This window comes from Esox lucius, chromosome 24 (genome assembly GCF_011004845.1).
Source record: "Esox lucius isolate fEsoLuc1 chromosome 24, fEsoLuc1.pri, whole genome shotgun sequence".
In the NCBI taxonomy this organism is placed as follows: domain Eukaryota; kingdom Metazoa; phylum Chordata; class Actinopteri; order Esociformes; family Esocidae; genus Esox; species Esox lucius.
Window position 1 is genome coordinate 13151092 of NC_047592.1, and position 18581 is coordinate 13169672.

Below are 18581 nucleotides of genomic sequence, written 5' to 3' on the forward strand. Positions count from 1 at the left end.
GATGCTGAATGACTTTACACACACAAAGTTAAGTTAGACTGATATTTTAATTGTCCATTGGCAATACAGCTCTGGTACCTCAGACAGCTAAAACAACACCCCAAATAAACATGTACAACAATAAAAAATCTGGAATTGTAAAAAAGTACAAGAGCACATTTCAAAATTACTTCAAACATATCCTATTTTAATGTCACAGCAGTACAATAAGTGCTGGAAAACCAAATTCCACAAGGAAATACATAATTTAATGGGAAGTTGTTGTATTAGCGGTCATTTTCAGACTGTACATCTTGTTCTCTCTCTTAAAACAAGTGTCCCATGAAGGCACTTAGCCTGAGTTTCGCTGGCACAAAGACATTATTGTCAGACTGGAGCCTGTACTAGAGTCATCACCAGCTGATCAGTGACCTAATGTAGAGCAGGTGGTCAGCAAATGTGTGTGTGTGTGTCTAAAATAAAAACTGCATGAGAAAAAAAATGAAGTGGGGTGGTTCAACTCTTGAAGTCAGTACTGCGCCTTTTAAGTTTCTCTGGATTGTTCGAGGCCATTTGAGAGAAGTCCCTGAAGATGTCCTGGTATGTTTCATCACCTAAGAAAACAAGAGAATACCAATTGAGAAGAGAGCATTACGCCATTTACACGTTAATATAAGTGTTTTTCCTGCAAAACTGTCTGTGTACAGTGTGTTTCAGGCCCGGCGCCACGAGGGTATCACCCCTCCCTCCACCCCTTTTAAAATGTTTGCCCTATAGTAAAATAGCACAAAATAAAAAAGAATTGCCCCCTCGCCATTTTCCTCTGCCCCCCTCAGTCACTTCGTCCTGGCACCGGGCCTGGTGTGTTTGTCCATAGCTGACGCCTTTCTGACTCAAGTTGACATTAGGCGACAAATACGAGCAAGCACACATCAATGCAACGCTTGTGCACAAACACGCGGTTTACCTGCAGCTGGGGCCGCCAGAGGGACACACTGCTGGCAGAGCAGGAGAGGCGGACGGCTCGACGGACAAACACAAAAGGCTCACGTCACTGAAAAAGCACGTCAGAGGCTGACAAGACGAGGACCTTTCCGAGCAACGAGCATTCCACCCTCAGTCTTCCAGGGCTACACCTGTTATTTCAGTTAGGGTTGTTCACACCAGTGCTATGTTGCTTTAAGGTGACTTGGAAGAGACAAGGCAAACACTTCAGCCCTGGAGGAATGAATGGAAGCTCACACAACAAGCAGATAAAAGATAGAAGCTCGGCCTATTGAGAATCCACTGTTCCAGACCAAATATTTTGCCATCTGCTGTTGCAGGCCCATGGGTTAGACCAGTAGCTCCCAAATGTGTAAGCATTGTACATTGTTCATTGTCCCAACAGACAAAAGCAAGTTTCTAACAGCCACGACTCAGGCTTGACAGGCAGCCTAAGAATGGCCTATACACAAACAAGCCCCAGGACAGAGTCTTGGTTTGGAAAACACTGAACTCCAATAGAGTGGCTCTTTACTTTCTATGAAGATTTATATTGTCAGCATCAAGTTCCCATTCTCAAGAAACGTCAATGTTAAACCGTAGCAGTGTGAATTTGTAACAAGTCAAACAAAGTGCTAACAAATATGGTACGACGAAAGAGAAATCCGTGTGAAAGCCACTTTGAAACATTTGAATTAAGCCTGGTGAATGGAGAAACACAGTAAAAATTGAAAAAGTGAGCGAAGCAAAGATTGTTTTTATAGCACATAAAATACATACAGCAAACTGAATTAGACTATGCAAGCTGAAAAATCATTTACAGACGACTGAAACCAAACACTCTGTTCCCTTCTGTGACAGGTGACACACTGAGCAATCAAAACATTTATATACCAGATAAAATGCTACACTACATTATGAACAAGTATAAATATACGCAGAACATGGATTTTGCCCAGTAGTTAGACCACTATGATCTACATAGAGCTTGTATGGGCTGTAAAGTGCTGGAAGACTGACTGTGCGTTCATTTCTTCATTCTACATCAAAGTGAAACCTGCACACGCCAACGTGGGGACATGTGTATCGGTAGGACACACCTTTTTCCAACATCCTCTCCCTCCATTATTTTTTCCTTCAGCAGGTTCACCCCTCTTCCTCATTTCCCTATTCAGTACTATACTCCCAAAATGGTCTCTGCTTCTCACACAGAGCTACGCTACAAAAATCTATACATTTACCCTGTAACCTAGCTAGTGTTTTACTCAAAACACATTAACTCTACTCCCCTTACTGAGGTACAGCAAATTGTCCCTACCTAACCAGTTAATTTCCTGCTACAGGAACGTTACCTTTTGACAGAAAACTAGGAAAGTTCCAGCAACAGGTCCAGAAGTCGGTTAAAACATTAGCGGAACATCAGGTTGGTCTATAATGTTCAAACATGAAATTTTGGTTTCCAATTTCAGAGAACAGTCCCCTGTCCTGCTGGGAACTGGGCAGAAACATCGGCCTCTGAACCTCAACAACCGGAGCATTCAGTAGCACAGAACGTATTGGAAGGTTTAGATAGAAATATGCTACGTAGGATAATCATGCCACTCTGACATGTCAAATAAGCAGTCACAACTGCTGTGTTCAGTCTCTATCTGCAAGGTTCCAGGATGTTTGTCAACAGAACGTGGCCCAGTACCCCTCTGCCTCCCTCTCTTTTTCCTCCAGGAATTTACGATGCTAGTCGCCCTCTCTCTACTCATTCTGCCCCCTAGGACCATCCAGTCAGATGGTTTTTCAAGGCCTGAAGTCCCTTCCTGGTTTGACCCGTCCCACCCACTCCTTGACCCCCTAAATGACCTGATTGGCCAAAGGCTCCGTCCATCTCCCGCATCTCCTTGTTCATCTTGGCAATTCGGAGCCTGTTGGGGGAAAGCAAATCGTAAGAAAATAAATCAATCAATCCCCCCTTCTAATGTTAACCAATCCCCTAAAGTTTCAACCTACAGAGTGACAATGTCGGCGTTGGCTGTTTCCACAGCGATGGTGATGGGGTCTTTCTGGTTGTTGTCTCTGGCATTGTAGTCCGCCCCACGCTTCAGGAACAGACACACCAGTCTGGGGAAAGAGTACCAAGTTAATACGTGGGTGGGTGTGTGTGTGTGTGTGTGTGAGCGAGCGTGTGCGCGCGTGTGCAGTTCCTACCCTGTATGACCCAGTATAGTAGCATGGTGTAGAGGTCCTCTCTGGTTGCTGTCTGCTGTGTTGACATTGGCACCGTTCTGGAGCAGGAACTCACAGGCCGCCAAGGAGTTCTGGAGAAACAGGGTGGGGGAGAAGCTAGCTGTTGTTCCATCAACCTGCTGGCAAAGACTCACTCTCCCCGGGTCACCTGTGAGAAGCACGCAGGCGACTCTCCCCCCCCCCCACATACACACACGCGTGACCTCTGTCTCTCTCCTCACCGCGGTGACGGCCTGTATGAGCGGCGTGCTGGCGTTCTCGGCGGTGTTGACCCAGTTGACGTCGGCGCCGTGCGCCAGCGCGTCGGCCATGACGGGGAAATGCTGCAGCGCCGCGGAGCGATACAGCAGCGCCCCGGGGTGAAGACCGGACAGATCGTCGTCTTCGTCGTTTTCATCATCTGCGGAGGAGGTCAGTGCTTTAGGTCAGTGTGTGTGTGTGTGTGTGTGACGCATGTATCGCTGTGGGCTTGTCACTCACCTTTGTGAATACCAGTATTGTTCTTTTGGACAAGGTCACTCTGGCTAAGCCCTGGAAGAGAAAGGCAGAGAAAGAGACGGACAGAGAGAAGGGTCCAATTACACTCCTTCAGTATTTATTCAAGCTTCCAGATGACAGGTTTATCCGGTTGATTACGATCATACAAACAGGAGGCGTGTCCCTAAGCTTCAGGTTCTGTGAGTCCTCACGGGCAGCGTGGCTGAGCAATGTCTACGCGCCTGACGTCTTTCCTTCCCGGCTTGGCAACGCGTGGAATGTCCGTATCTGGCGTTTATCCTGTTCTCTACCTCTCGGACGGACACGCCTACATTCCTTTTCGTTCCTAATCTGGACAGGCATGTCTACATCTGTGCTGTATCAGGACATCACCTACCGGTCCAGCAACGGACAGATACGGTCTTGACCGCTTCAAGAGGGGGCCAGGACCGTATCTGGTTTACTTCACCATCGATTAGGCCCTTTCATCTACTACCGTCCTGAGATCTACAGTTCGGCACCACCAGGAGGGAGTATGTTCACGCCTATGTCCCGTCCAGTACCTGTAAGTCGCGGCAGGGTGGCCCGGTTGGGTTTGGGCTTCAGAGGGGGCCGTGAGCCGGAAACCCTGTCCTGGGTGTTGGATCTGTTCCTCCGGGCGCTGGAGCGTCGTAAGGGGATGTTACGACCCGTCTCCGGGAGCTTCTGGATGAACTTCTTCTCCACATACTTAGAACGGATCCACGACTCCTTATCGCCCCTGAAACAGAGAGAGAGAGAGGGGGAAAGAGAGATGTATGGAGAGAGATCAGTTCAGTGGAACAAACCATCCCTCGCTGTACTGACTACAGTACAACGCGTGGATTGCGGAAGTGTCATATACTGTACACGACACCGACATAAGCATGCGATCACAAGCCCCATATCCAGGGGACTGTTTAGTTATGACACATGCCACAGTTGCTGTACCTTTGCAACTTCCTGCCTGGGGTGCGGAAGCAGAGAGGAAAAGAGGAAGTCAGATCACTGAACCGATTATAGCGTTTCGATCAAAGACGAGAGTTTATTTCAGATAACACTGGAAGGAAGTATGCTGGCATAAGTAAAGATAATAGGTTTAGCTGAATGTACGGAGTAATGAGAAGACTAAAGAAGCTGTAGTTTCAAGTTCATGCCACCAGGAGGAGGTAAAGGTGGGTTTTTTGTCCCAAGAGCGTGTTCAACGGAAGGTAAAATGTTGACAATGTTTCAAATAGAAGTGACAGTGAAGATAACTGCTCTATATACACAACACCCATTCTGATCTACACAATATATTTCGATAATACGTAACTCCTCACTAAATATTGAAATGTGTACTGTGTGTGAGATTTAGTGTGTCATCGAAGAGTGATGACTCGTGGGCAGAGCAGCGATGATGACGGTGAGTTTCCACCTTGGGCTGGATGGGTGGGGTTTCTTAATGGTCATCTCATCTATACGGGCCTCATAGATTCTGTTGATGGCTGTGTTTCCCAACTCACACATCAACTAAAAGGAGAGACAGGGGACACACACACACACACACACACACAGGTGTTTAGAGTGAATGGAGGAATCATGATTATTCTACAGTTTTATTGCCATTTGAAAAACATGCATCCCTCTCTGTCATGGGACTGTGAGAGACAATGTTAAGACTATGGACATGCATCTGAAGTCATTGAAGAGGACATGGACTCACCCTAACCAGCTCTGGTTCCCAAGAGTCCAGGGTAAGGGAGCGCACTTTGGAGAAATGGACACCCAGACTCCTGTCACAAGGACGAAAAAAAGAAGGTTAGTTATGTATTAGTGTGTTTCTCACATAACTGGTTAAATCAGAAACATTTGAGCTATTGGGACTATTCTGTCACCATTTAAAAAATGCAACTCTTAACCTAATTCTGAGTTACGTTTAGTGCAAAAGCTACAATTGGGTTAGGGGTTGAATTAGGGTTAGGTATTAGGACTAGGAAAAGTTTAGGCACAAATGTTAAATTATAAAGGGTTAAGTTTAGGTTAGGTTCAGGGTAAGGATTCGTAAAAGTTGGATTTTTAAAGGTCAGTCAACCTTATATTAAATTATAACCGTAATGGTAAGTAAACGTGTGCGCGCGCGTTCGTGCGCTTGCCCTACCTGTGTATCCCGGAGCAGACAATACAAAGAGTAATCCCCAGATTTATAGAGGCCCAGTCCGGCCCGGGCTCTCCACAATCACAGCACTGCCTGTTCCCCGGGATAGCCTGCACCTCCTCGAGAGCCTGTCGTCCTCCCATCTTCTCCTGCTCCCCATACATCCCTCCCCCTGGGCTGCCCCCTGAAACAGAGCTGCAGCGTTCCCTCTGGGGGGAGGGGGGGGGGTGAGGTGGATGAAAAAAGAAATAAAGATGTATAAAAGCAAGTGCATTGATGGCATTGGATGACTACTGACTACACTTTCTGTAGACAACGGACCTACAACTCAGAGCCAAAATGATTCCACGTGCATTTTTGACAGTCTCAAAGCATACCAAAAGCAGCATGGTCCGTGCGAAGGTGTCAGTCCCTTCTGGGCCGAGGACCTAATTACACCGTCCTTAAGGGTTTAACCAGTTAAACCGCGAAGCATTACACCCATCGCTCAGAAACGCTGTACATACCTACACAGGCGTTCCTAAAAGCTCTAGGGCTCGTCGGCGAAAGATGCCTAGCTGTCCAGTCAACTGATCCGTGCATTTGTGTTGCCATTTCGGTTTCAACCTGTAAACACTGTGTGTGTTCTCACCGGGCTATTTGGGTCTTCTCTCCGTTCCTGAAAGGCTGAAGCGATGCTGTTCTGGACCGCACTGATCCATCCCTGTTGCTGATGTTCTGAGTCAGCCTGCAACATACAGCTCCTACACACACACACACACACACACACACACACACACACATTCCCACTCAAAGTTCTTAACCCCTAATCCGTAAAACCCAACATTACCCCCCAAAACCCGAACCATCGCCCTAAACCCTACCCCTAAGTAAAAATGAAAAGCCATGTAGACACACCACTCCAGACTCACTTAGCTGGAGAGACCACCTCGAAGCAGAACCGCCTCTCGTTGTCACTGCAGACCTTCACTGTACACAAACGCAGGTCCTCCATCACTACTGTGGGCTGCTCCTGTGAAAAAGGACACTGTGTCAATCATTGTCTTTGTGCTTGCGTGAACCTCCATTAAATATGCATGGGAACGTAAAGCAGTGGCTTTGCAAATTCACCTTCAATTTCTTCTGATAGACCAGTTGATTTTTCTGAATAGAGAACCAGCGCCTAAAGTGTTCGAGACGGAAGATCAAAAAGAGATCGGAAAGAAAATGCAATCATCAGCTTCTTTGTCATTCCACCCATCACCTTCCTTGGCTAAAGCCTTAGATCCCTCCGGAAGCCTTATGAACTGACAACCAATTGAAATTGAGAGAGGAAGAGAGAGAGAGCAGAAGGAATGAGAAAGTGTCAGAGAAAGGGAAATTGACATAGAGCAACTGAGAGTGTGACAGAGAAAACCTGAGCAAAATAACGGGGGACTGAGAGGGGGATTGGCAGCAAGGGGGGGGGGGGGGGGTACGGGAAGGTGAAAAGAACAACTTACAGTTGGGAAAGAGAGGGAGAGTAAGAGCAGGGTAGAAAGGGAGACTGGGTGAGACAGATGAGGTAACATACCTGCTCCAGGTCTTAAAGGCATTGCTGGCTCTCTTATACAGGTAGCCCTCCATGGCAATACCATTGGGAGCATCAGCACAGAAATCCATTAAGGAGTTGTCATACGACACATCCTGCCAACCCAAAAGCAACAGAAACATTACCACTGGGAATCCATGTTACTAAATATCACTGTTAGCCTGTGATGTCACTTGATCGCCAAATTCTGTCTGACAGGAAGTGGTGACGGCGTCAGCTTTGGCGTGTGATTTTGGTGTGATCATAAGGCGGCCATCTTTGTTTTTTTTGCCGTCTGTCTGTAGTGCTTGGTTCCAGCAGTGTATACCTTTTTCTTAATGGCGGCATGTCTCTGTTCCATGTCTCTCTTCTCCCTGGCTGAGTTCAGAACCAGCTGTGTGTGCTGTGTGACAAACATACAGGAGAAAGAGGATTCAGACACAAGCATGTAGTTAAATCCAATGTAGTTAAAATTAACAATTTTCTATCACTCGGGTGTGGCCGAATAAACAGGCCTTTTACTGCAGGTCTGGGACGGGGGGGGAGGGGGGTGTGCAATGTACGATACAAAACTGTTCATAGCTGGTGGATGAAGTTACAGAGAGAGAGCGAAGGGGGAAGTAGAAGACCAAACTGCTGAAAAACATCAGTGAAGATAAAGAGGTCGGAAATGTCACAGTGAGTACGTTGAGACAGCGTTCAAACTCCGGGAGTCAGTCCATCACTCCAGACTTCCTCCTCTGGAGGGAAACAGGAAGGAGGAAGTGCTGAACCTTTCCCCAACTTCCAGTCTGTGCCTAGATGATCGAGGAAAACCCTCCGGTGGTCAAAAAGCAGCATCCTACACTTGGCTCTCTTTCGTTTTTCTCCTTCAGGATTATGTCTATCCAGAAGTGTGGAAGCACCTTCTTTATCTGTTGCTATGTTTAGTCTCTCACTTTTAAATGTTGCTTTTTTTCCTCTATTTTTCGTCATTTCCTGTAACTGCATATGAAGTGCTAAACCACATGTTGTGGCTTGAGTAGACTAGTGAATGGTGACTTGTTTCCGGTTTTAAGTGCTCTTTGACTTGCTGGCTGGCTGAACTTTCTGTTAGTTTTAGTCTACTGTTTGGGCGCAAACACTTTGATATGGCATCTGGCACAGACACACACAGAGGTACACACAGAAACACACACACACACACACACACACACAAACATTTACTTTCTCAGTCATGTGAAATGTTTCCTGTCGCTGGTGCCTGCACTGTTTCCTGTCACCGTCACATTGTGACATCCTCTATCCCTCCTGACAACAATGCTAAAACCAACCAGTGAAACCATGGAATCAACACTGTTTAAATCATCTCTCCGCATCCCTTTCAGAGGATGAGATAACACCTCCCACTTTGCTTTCTACAGTAACCATGCAATCTTGTTAACTTATTTGATCACTTCCCCAATGTCAGCACCTAAACAATGTTCTCTTCCTTAGCCTCACCATTTAGCGTGCTCTACAACCAACCGCCCCTACTGTATCTACTTATCACCTCTTCGCTGAGAGAGCGTCGGTATTCGTCCAGCTCAGAGAGAGACTGGTGACCTTGCTGGAAGAACTGGGATTGGGCGTCCATCATAGACACCATCTAACAGAAGAAAAACACAGCAAGGCATCATCACATCATCAGCCTGGCAGCTAAACAACACACCCTCACCTACAAATCAATCCCCCAGAACTGTCTCAACAAACTATTCAACATTTACAGTTTTCCCAGGAATAACAATTCCAGCATGAAACCCACCGCCATCAAGATGTCCGTCTTCTTCTTGGCTTCAATGACATTGATCTAGGGGAGTGAGGCAGAGAGAGAGACAGAGAGAAAGGGAGATAACATAGGTGGTTATGTCTTACCGCAGGACAAACCCTTTAGTTTAAAAAAAGTTTAATCAGCCGGCCAATGGGAAGCCCTCATACAATCCGGAGGAAATAACCCAGTCACCCGGCGAAAAATAACCCCAGTCACCCGGCGAAAAATAACCCCAGTCACCCGGCGAAAAATAACCCCAGTCACCCGGCGAAAAATAACCCCAGTCACCCGGCGAAAAATAACCCCAGTCACCCGGCGAAAAATAACCCCAGTCACCCGGCGAAAAATAACCCCAGTCACCCGGCGAAAAATAACCCAGTCCCCCAGCAAAATTACCCAGCGAACATAACCCAGTCATGGGTGTCCTCCAGGGCCATACCAGAGAAAACAAACCCATCCTCTTCCTCAACTGTCCACCCGGGAGGCCCTCACCTGCAGAACGTAGTCCAGCGCTCCGGATCGGAAGGTCTTGCGGGCGTTCAGGAGGGCGTTGCTGGCCTCCTCCACTTCGTGCTGTTTCCCACGAGGGGCCTGAGCGTTTCTACCCAACGCCGCCTCCAGAATCTCACTGCCCCGCTCAAACTCCTTACGTACGTCCTTGAACCGACGAACATCCCTGGAACAAAGAGAAGAGGGGAAATGAAAAGCAGGCGAGGATAGGACGGCGACATGTATGAATGAAGGGAGAGGTCCTTCCAGACCAGAGAGTGGTGGGTCTGGCTAAGTGAAGGTTGTGAGAGCAGTCAATGGGTCTGACAGGGCTGAATAATGAAGGCATGCCGGGTTAACTCACTCTTTCACAAAGGTCTGCAATTTCAATTTCACCGACTTCTGTATGGCCTCAATCACTTCCTGGGTTGAGGGAGGGAAGGGAGAGACCCTCAGGGGATTGTTTGCATTACACAACATATTACGAGACAAGAAACATATTACGAGACAAGACAAGAAAACTCAAGACGCTATATCATTTTGTTGTGTAAACCTGCAGATATCGTTACATTGAGACGCCACCTTCCGAGGTAGCTTGCACCACATTTTCGATAGAGCGCCAATGGAGATTTACAAGTGTGACAATGTTCAGGGTTAAGTTGACTGCACATTTCTGTGCATTGCGCATGCATAACGCGCTATTTTCCCCACAACTGGCGGCCACCACTAACCGAGCACGGTACGCCTCGAACATGCTGGTGTAGATTCAAACGTTATGGAAATTATTGTGATCTAAGATAAGTCTATCTAGTGTTTTATTCTACCTCTCATAACGTAAACATTCCCCCAGCCATCTAATCTGTAATAACATGGCTACAGTGAGTAGCACTGAAAGCTAGCTACGGACAGAAGGAGTCCAACTCACCCCCTGAGCTTCTAGAATCACTTCAAGCTTCTTGGAAAATTTCTGCAAACACTCCTGCGGAAGAAAAACACAGCGTGAGTCAGTTTAATCATTATTATTTTTTTTATTCATGACTGAATACAATAGAAGAGAACTGCTACTTCCCTTCACAAGAACCTACCCTAAAACATCCCAACACTCACTGTGACACAGCATTTAATAATAACCTTATATCGCACCATAACACCATACCATACAGTACATACATTTTGTACACTGATCCCAAGTCAGGGGTTACAGTCTCGGCAGGCCATAATTATACTCACCCCCATCATGTTGTCCTCGGAACAGTGGTGGCCCAGCTCTTTAAGACCCATCACAAAGCTCTTGTTGGTCTGGCAATAGGCCTTGCCGGCCTCCAGCATGGAGTGGCATTGCTTAACCAGCTACACAAACCCACAACACATGTCAGGACAACAGGCCGGATGGGAGGGCAGAGTGGCACAACAAAACACAAACACCACACAGAATGGGTCAGATAAAAAAAGGGAATCCGTTACGGTAACATCAGTTGTGCACACATTGAAAAAGTCAACCTACAGTGTTAAAAGGTGTGTCTAAATTTGAGCCACTTTCACATGATGAGAAAATCTTTCTGCAGCAACAGGAAATGTGAGCGGTTGTGTGGATTTATAATAAGTATTTTATAGGGGTTGATCCATTTTCATTAGGTCAATTTAGACATTTTAATAGACAATTACCTCCTATAGAAGCCTTTTTAAACTTTGAAGACACTAACAAAGAAATACATCAATTATCAAATTAAGATTATTATAAAATGTTTCACACAGCATCAATGGCGAATTCAGACTATCGAGTGATTGAAAGGTCAGTGTGTGGTGAGGGACTGTTTCTTTGACAACAATAGCGGTGGGGAAGCAGTGCTAGATTTAGTTCCCTACAGTTCAGGTAAAACTCCATCTCTATTCACAGGAAAGGGATCTGGAGAAAGCTGACCTTACTGCTTCCTGTCCCTTTGGATGGGTGGGGTTGTAAAAGCAGGGCTAACTTCACATCCAGAGGTCTGATTATTGGAGCGCAGTTGCAAAGTGTGTGTGGGCATGTTTTACTTACCTTCCGGGAACTAAGATTTTGCAGAAGTACGCAGAAGGTAATAAAACATGAAAGACTGACCATGTTGGGATGTACCCACTAGAAAAACTAGTTTTTTTTGGCCTTAGGGGTAGTTTTAGTTTAGGCGTTACGGTTTAGGTTTAGGCATTAGGGCTAGGTTAAGTTAAGGTAAAAAGGTTAGGTTATTGAGGCTAAGGTTTGGTTAAGATTAGGTAAAGGTTAGGATAAGGATAAAACTTTTGTGGATTGAAAAATTTGTCAGATTATGTATGGGGCACATATATCAGCTCCAGTCAAGCTACAGCTTGGCAACAACGAAGTTACAAAAATGTGGTTTATTAGTGTGTGTGTGTGTGCTGATATTAATATACTTATGAGGACCAGACATCCTAGTATAGCAGCCCATGAAGGTAAATCATGACTAGTTAGGAAAGGTTGCAGTGTTTACTTTTAGAATTTATTTTTAGGCTTGGGGTTAAGGTCAGAGGTCTAATGAGGTATAGGGTTAGAATTAGGGGGAACGATACATTTAGGGATTAAGAGTTAGGCAAATCAGTTAGAGTTAGGTTTAAATGTTGTTTTTTTGAGGGGGGTAAAGGTTGGTTTCAAAGGTGTTAAGGTTAGGGGTTAGAGAAAAAGGTTGTAGAAATGAAAGTGGGGTTGTCTGTGTCACTGTGTGTGTGGGTGTGTACAGCTCTTACCTTTTCTAATCGCGTCTCCAGTTCACTGACATCTCCTTCCACTACTTCAATCGCGGCCCTGAATGAAACACAAAGACTGACACATTAAGCTACTTTCCCTAGGCGGGAGGTTGTTCCTTTTCCGACACCCTGGTTGGGCAATAGCACCCTGGTCGAAACGTCGAACTGCTTGCACAACGTTAGATCTGCAGTAACAACAGTCAACACGCCTATGACTCCACGCCGTCTTCTGCCTGTAATACTGGTGGTCACGGCAGCTCAAGCACCGACGCCTGACAACAAAGCACATGCATTCCGGCAGGGGATGTGCCGTCACAAGGCCTGGGGAAAAGCTGTCACAAGGCCAGTAGATCCACATTAGCCACTGTGGCTGTCTGTGAATCCGTTTATCCCCACTGTATGTCTGTCTGTCTGTCTGTCTGTCTCACATCAACGGCCCGACAGTGCGGTTTCCGCTGGCTTCCACCAAAGACACAGCTTCTGAGAGAGAAACAGAGAGAGCCTTAAACTGACAAAGTGGCAGAACGAGATGGTGACTGAGAAACAGTGAGGGAACAGACAGCGTCTGTCTGTGCGCTGGTGGCGCGGTAGACGGACGATGCTGTCCCAGGGCCTGTGAGCTCAGTATCTTTCATATTCAAATGACCTAGCCCAGTGTGACTGGAGTACAGATACAGACTGTCAGAGGTTTGGTGGGAAAGGAAGAACGATCAAAACGTTCAGTGCACAGCGTGAGCCCGTCTTTACAGGATGATAGTAGTGTCATAGAAAGGTATGTATATCTGTGGACGTGAACTTGTGTAAATGTGGAGAAGGAGAAACCTTGAGTTTCCGTCGTGATACACACACCCCCTCCTTACACGCGTACAAAAAAAAATTGTGTTTCCTGTCTCCTGTTTATCACCTCAGTATCTCTCGCCTAACTTCCTGCTACACTCCACAGCCAGCCCCCACCCCCCCCCATGGTTACCAAGCAACAGGAGGCAGCTGTTTGAAGCGTTGCCCTGAGTAAATCAGCCTGTCTCAGTCCGTACATGGTACCCTCCCTGTCCGGTCCTTCTTCCACTGACCTGTCTTACACTTCTCATCACATTCTCTTTTCTCTAAAGTCCTTCTTCACAAAAGTCCTGTGAATGCCAGCCTCTATGGCCTATTTAGCTCAAACCAGGCCTACATCGAAAACCATCTCCTCCCCCTCTGTTCCTACTCTCTCTCTCTCTCTCTCTCTCTCTCTGTTCTCAGTCAAACACGAGACCTCAGCACTGCAGAATGCACCACCGACAGCCACAACCAGTCAAAGTTTCCGACCCTCAGTGGCTCCCAGAAAGACGGTTATTCAAGAAAGACAGAAGGTCAAGACAGAGAAAGTAGAGGGAATTTGCAAGTTTAAATCAAACAATACTTTTGAACATAGAACTAATAGAGCTCAGTAAATCCAGAGAAATACAGGACAGTAAAGAGGACACAACAGTGTCCCTCGTTCTGTGTTTCCAGCCGAAGATCTGAGGCACACCCAACGCAACAAACCCCTTTTATTAGCATCAAAACCACAACAAAATCCACTTCCCTTTTGGTTCTATATTGTTTTATAATATACGTTTGACTGTCTGAAAGGGATTAATCCAGGCAGAACTCCAAGTTTGATTTGTTGCATTCCTAAACAGACTAACAACCTGGACTTGTAACTATCTGAGTGCCCTGGAATGTAAATGTCCCCCACTATGAATTTGGGAGGGGCAGGGATTAAGGAGCTGTTTTAGTCAGTCCATCGTTCCATTTGTGAATACACACGCACTTTCTTAGACATCAGTGGCCAGATTTTGACTAAACCTGGGTTAGTTACGAGTCTTGATTTGGTGATCCGTTTACGTACTTTTTGCGATTAGTACCTAAAACGACATGGCCGCTATTGAGCACTAAATAGTCACGTAACACATTTTCTGGATTTCGCTTACTAGATTAATAAAACCAATTTATAATAATTGACCTAAACGGACGCACAATCTATTAATGCAATTTCTATGTATTCATACCTATCTTATTGCCAATATATGTATGGATGTCTTCTGAAAAACATGAATATAAAAGGGCTGTAAACGTTAACATTTACATAGACTGTCCCTGTTTTGGATGCCCTAATGCTGTTTTGTGGACCTAACGTTTTAATGATGGACATACCAGTGCTACAGTACCAAATAAATGCTTCATTTAAAGCCCTGCTTACTACAATCAACAAGTTGTATAAAATCACTCTTTTACTCGCACACACAAAGCCAGTCCAATCAATGAGAAAGGGAAGGGTTTGTCTCTTCTCAAGGCTCAAGGAGACTACGTTCGAGTTATTCGCTGTGAAAAAGCTAATTTAAGCAACAGGTGTGAAACTTTCCATTACATGTAGAGCTGGTTGTGCTGACTAACTAGCATGGTTTGACAAGATAGGTCAATAAATCATCTATTCAGATTGCACAGGTTGCATTGACTTGAGTACTTCTCCATTTCCTCTGATGGAGGATGCGAACAGTACTAGTCATGATTTTGCCCAATGTAATAGTTTTTGTAACTATCTACACAATCCACTGCAAAAACAGACGCTTTGAACTTTAACTGTAATAAAGCTAGTAGTTACGTACATGAATGTAGCATTTCCAAATTTCCAAAACTCCCCCCTTCAGAATGTACCACATGATGTTGCCCTCATTTATTTAAATCCTTTAAAGTTAATCTTGACCTACCTGAATCGGGGAGAGTCCTTGAGACACTCTTCAAAATCCAGTTTGACAGTCATCCTTCAGTTGTTTTGAGACAAATAACTACTAATATTGTTGAATGTGACATGGGAGAGCATCAGAAAATAGATGAGTTTACACTTTTTTGTGCATTTTATGAATTTTTCAGTAACGAAGAATAATCTACATATACATATTTAATGTATATAGCATTGTTTTAGGGTTTTGTAATAAATATTTCGTGTTGTTCGTGAGTTATTATTTTTCCAAATACATAAAAAAAATAAGATCTTTAAAAAAATCTTAAATCGCGTCTCTCTCTTCTTGAACTAACCGGCTATTAAACGTACTAAATTGATTAGATAAACTTAAAAACCAAATAAGTGCAATCCATTCATTTAGATAGCCAAGTTGTTCCACCTCGCTCATGCTACTCTTTTGGTCTGTCCTTTGCTTAGCGTTTGCGTCAGGAAAACGAAGAAATGCCCCAAAATCCCCATCGACAGAGTAAATCCTTCCACCGTAAATATTCCAACGTCAAAGTAATAAAAACACCTGCACGCGCTTATGGCAAAAAAAAAACCCAAACATTAAATAATCAATGACATTTCCCTAGAGAATCCCCGGGCTGGCGAGATTGAAAAAGTATCAAAAGAATATACTACCCAGCTCGCTTCCTCGCCGCCTTGGTCCACCCCTTCACACTATTTCCGGGTATGCAAGTGTCATTTCACGAGGCACATTTTGGTGGTGAGGGGCAGCCTCAATCAATCAATCAAGATCCTTGTACTTTGATGGGAAGGTGTGAAATGAACACATAACAGACATACACATAAGCTAACCTAGAGGAGACCAGAAAAAAATAATGTTTCCCTTTCCATTAACCATAAATGTTGCCATAATCCCTTAAACCTAAACTTCATGCTTAAAATACAGCAGTAGGGTTAGATTAGTCTTGCAAGGGCATACCTCCTAATGTTGTCACCCTAACCCTGAAATAGCCTTCATTCTAATGTGGACCAGTTAAAAAACCTTTGTAGACAGAATTGTCACGTTTTACTCTTTGTGGGGACTTCTGAAACCAAGATCAAAAACACATGAACTCCCCTTCTCTCTCTGAGAGGAGTATTTCAAAACAGAATGTAAAAAGTCCACATAAAAGTACAACACGAGAATGGCCTCAACATGATAACAACGTACAGTTATTTCTGCATAACTAGAGAAGTTTGTCATCCACAATAGCTAGCCTGTGGTGGACTGGCCAAGACAGGCCTATCATTAGTCTATTGAGACCCATTATTTTTGTCTCAGTGCATAATGCAACACACAGCACGTGATCACAGACACACATAGCCTATAAAAACATCAACACATACAAACACATTTGTTTTCCAATGTTTGTAGGGACCAAAAGAGTGATTCTCTATTTTCCCTATCCCCTAAACCTAAATGTAACCCTAACCATTCTAATAACCCTAACCTCACTAACCTAACCTTATGCCTAAATGTAAACTAACCCGAATGCCTAACCCTTTAGCCATAAAACCAAAAAATAACACCAATTATTTGGGGGTAGCTAAAAGTCTTGTGGGAAGCACATTTTCAGGTTTGACTCAATGTGATGACTTCTGCTCCCTATATGTAAAGTAAAACTAGGATCACACACAAAAAGGCATAATGTGCACATTAATATAATACAATAGTAAATGCATGCAGGTCTACAATGTTTTCGAACATATACTACATCAACATAACTCCTCAACACATCCACCACCAGCAGAAATGTTCAGCAGGTGACAGCTGCAAGCAAGGGGGCTGGGCAAGCAACACCTGACCAGAAAGGGTGAACTGCTCCCCCTTTTGACCAGAATTCGTAATTACATTACATTCGCTGGCCACTGGCCACGCTGCTTTCACATAGGCTCTCTCGCTTAATCGGTTTAGTGCGTAATGACGCTTACGTAAACCTGAGGAGCATATAGTGGCCTGTCCAATATATTGTAAATATAATAATTAAATAGACAGAACAATAACAATCTTTCACTCTCTCTCTCACTTTATATATATATACACTCACTTAAAGGATTATTAGGAACACCATACTAATACTGTGTTTGACCCCCTTTCGCCTTCAGAACTGCCTTAATTCTACGTGGCATTGATTCAACAAGGTGCTGAAAGCATTCTTTAGAAATGTTGGCCCATATTGATAGGATAGCATCTTGCAGTTGATGGAGATTTGTGGGATGCACATCCAGGGCACGAAGCTCCCGTTCCACCACATCCCAAAGATGCTCTATTGGGTTGAGATCTGGTGACTGTGGGGGCCATTTCAGTACAGTGAACTCATTGTCATGTTCAAGAAACCAATTTGAAATGATTCAAGCTTTGTGACATGGTGCATTATCCTGCTGGAAGTAGCCATCAGAGGATGGGTACATGGTGGTCATAAAGGGATGGATATGGTCAGAAACAATGCTCAGGTAGGCCGTGGCATTTAAACGATGCCCAATTGGCAATAAGGGGCCTAAAGTGTGCCAAGAAAACATCCCCCACACCATTACACCACAACCACCAGCCTGCACAGTGGTAACAAGGCATGATGGATCCATGTTCTCATTCAGTTTACGCAAAATTCTGACTCTACCATCTGAATGTCTCAACAGAAATCGAGACTCATTAGACCAGGCAACATTCTTCCAGTCTTCAACTGTCCAATTTTGGTGAGCTTGTGCAAATTGTAGCCAATTTTTCCTATTTGTAGTGGAGATGAGTGGTACCCGGTGGGGTCTTCTGTTGTTGTAGCCCATCCGCCTCAAGGTTGTGCGTGTTGTGGCTTCACAAATGCTTTTCTGCATACCTCGGTTGTAACGAGTGGTTATTTCAAATGGTTGTGAAATGGTTTTGCGTGAAAATCCCAGTAACTGAGCAGATTGTGAAATACTCAGACCGGCCTGTCTGGCACCAACAACCATGCCACGCTGCCACGCCCTTTCTTTCCCATTCTGACATTCAGTTTGGAATTCAGGAGATTGTCTTGACCAGGACCACACCCCTAAATGCATTGAAGCAACTGCCATGTGATTGGTTGATTAGATAATTGCATTAATGAGAAATTGAACAGGTGTTCCTAATAATCCTTTAGGAGAGTATATATATATATACATAGATATACAGGCATATATATATATATATATATATATATATTATGCATGCATTATGTGGTCACCAGGTGGTTCTGCTCATGTATGCTGATTGGTACAAAGCCATAGTAGCTTATGAGACCGTTATGACAGCAAAATATTGTGCCTGTTTTAATTGCTTTGGTTACAGGATGCTTTCAGCACCTTGTTGAATCAATGCCACGTAGAATTAAGGCAGTTCTGAAGGCGAAAGGGAGTCAAACACAGTATTAGTATGGTGTTCCTAATAATCCTTTAGGTGAGTGTGTATATA

At 44.7% G+C, this 18581-nt stretch overlaps 1 protein-coding gene across 2 annotated transcripts; it reads right to left on the reverse strand.

Moving 5' to 3' along the window:
- Positions 1-28: 28 nt before the first annotated feature.
- acap1 (ArfGAP with coiled-coil, ankyrin repeat and PH domains 1) lies at positions 29-15866 on the reverse strand. 2 transcript variants are annotated; one of them, XM_020043540.3, is made up of 23 exons: positions 15791-15866; positions 12400-12457; positions 10891-11010; positions 10586-10639; positions 10025-10083; positions 9664-9847; positions 9166-9210; positions 8914-9009; positions 7711-7785; positions 7386-7498; positions 6944-6995; positions 6745-6845; positions 6465-6576; positions 5837-6042; positions 5402-5471; positions 5114-5208; positions 4242-4438; positions 3682-3732; positions 3423-3601; positions 3163-3272; positions 2965-3075; positions 2818-2879; positions 29-593 (listed from the first exon to the last, which is right to left on the reverse strand). In XM_020043540.3, the coding sequence occupies exons 3-23, from the start codon at positions 10987-10989 to the stop codon at positions 496-498; spliced, it is 2169 nt and encodes a 722-aa protein (XP_019899099.1). In that variant the 5' UTR covers positions 10990-11010; positions 12400-12457; positions 15791-15866; the 3' UTR covers positions 29-495. The 2 variants fall into 2 exon arrangements, with proteins under 2 accessions (XP_019899099.1, XP_012995910.1); XM_013140456.3 differs by lacking the exon at positions 15791-15866 and adding an exon at positions 15132-15784.
- Between the last annotated feature and the right edge of the window lie 2715 nt (positions 15867-18581).

Bases quoted from the DNA above. Each gene is read 5' to 3' on its own strand.
- acap1 (XM_013140456.3), bottom strand. From the start codon at position 15,184: ATGACTGTCAAACTGGATTTTGAAGAGTGTCTCAAGGACTCTCCCCGA. The intron at 7,786-8,913 runs GTGATAAGTAGA...TTTGTCACACAG, and splicing joins GACGCTCTCTCAGCGAAGAG to CACACACAGCTGGTTCTGAA. The intron at 6,577-6,744 runs GTGAGTCTGGAG...GTGTGTGTGTAG, and splicing joins GAGGTGGTCTCTCCAGCTAA to GAGCTGTATGTTGCAGGCTG.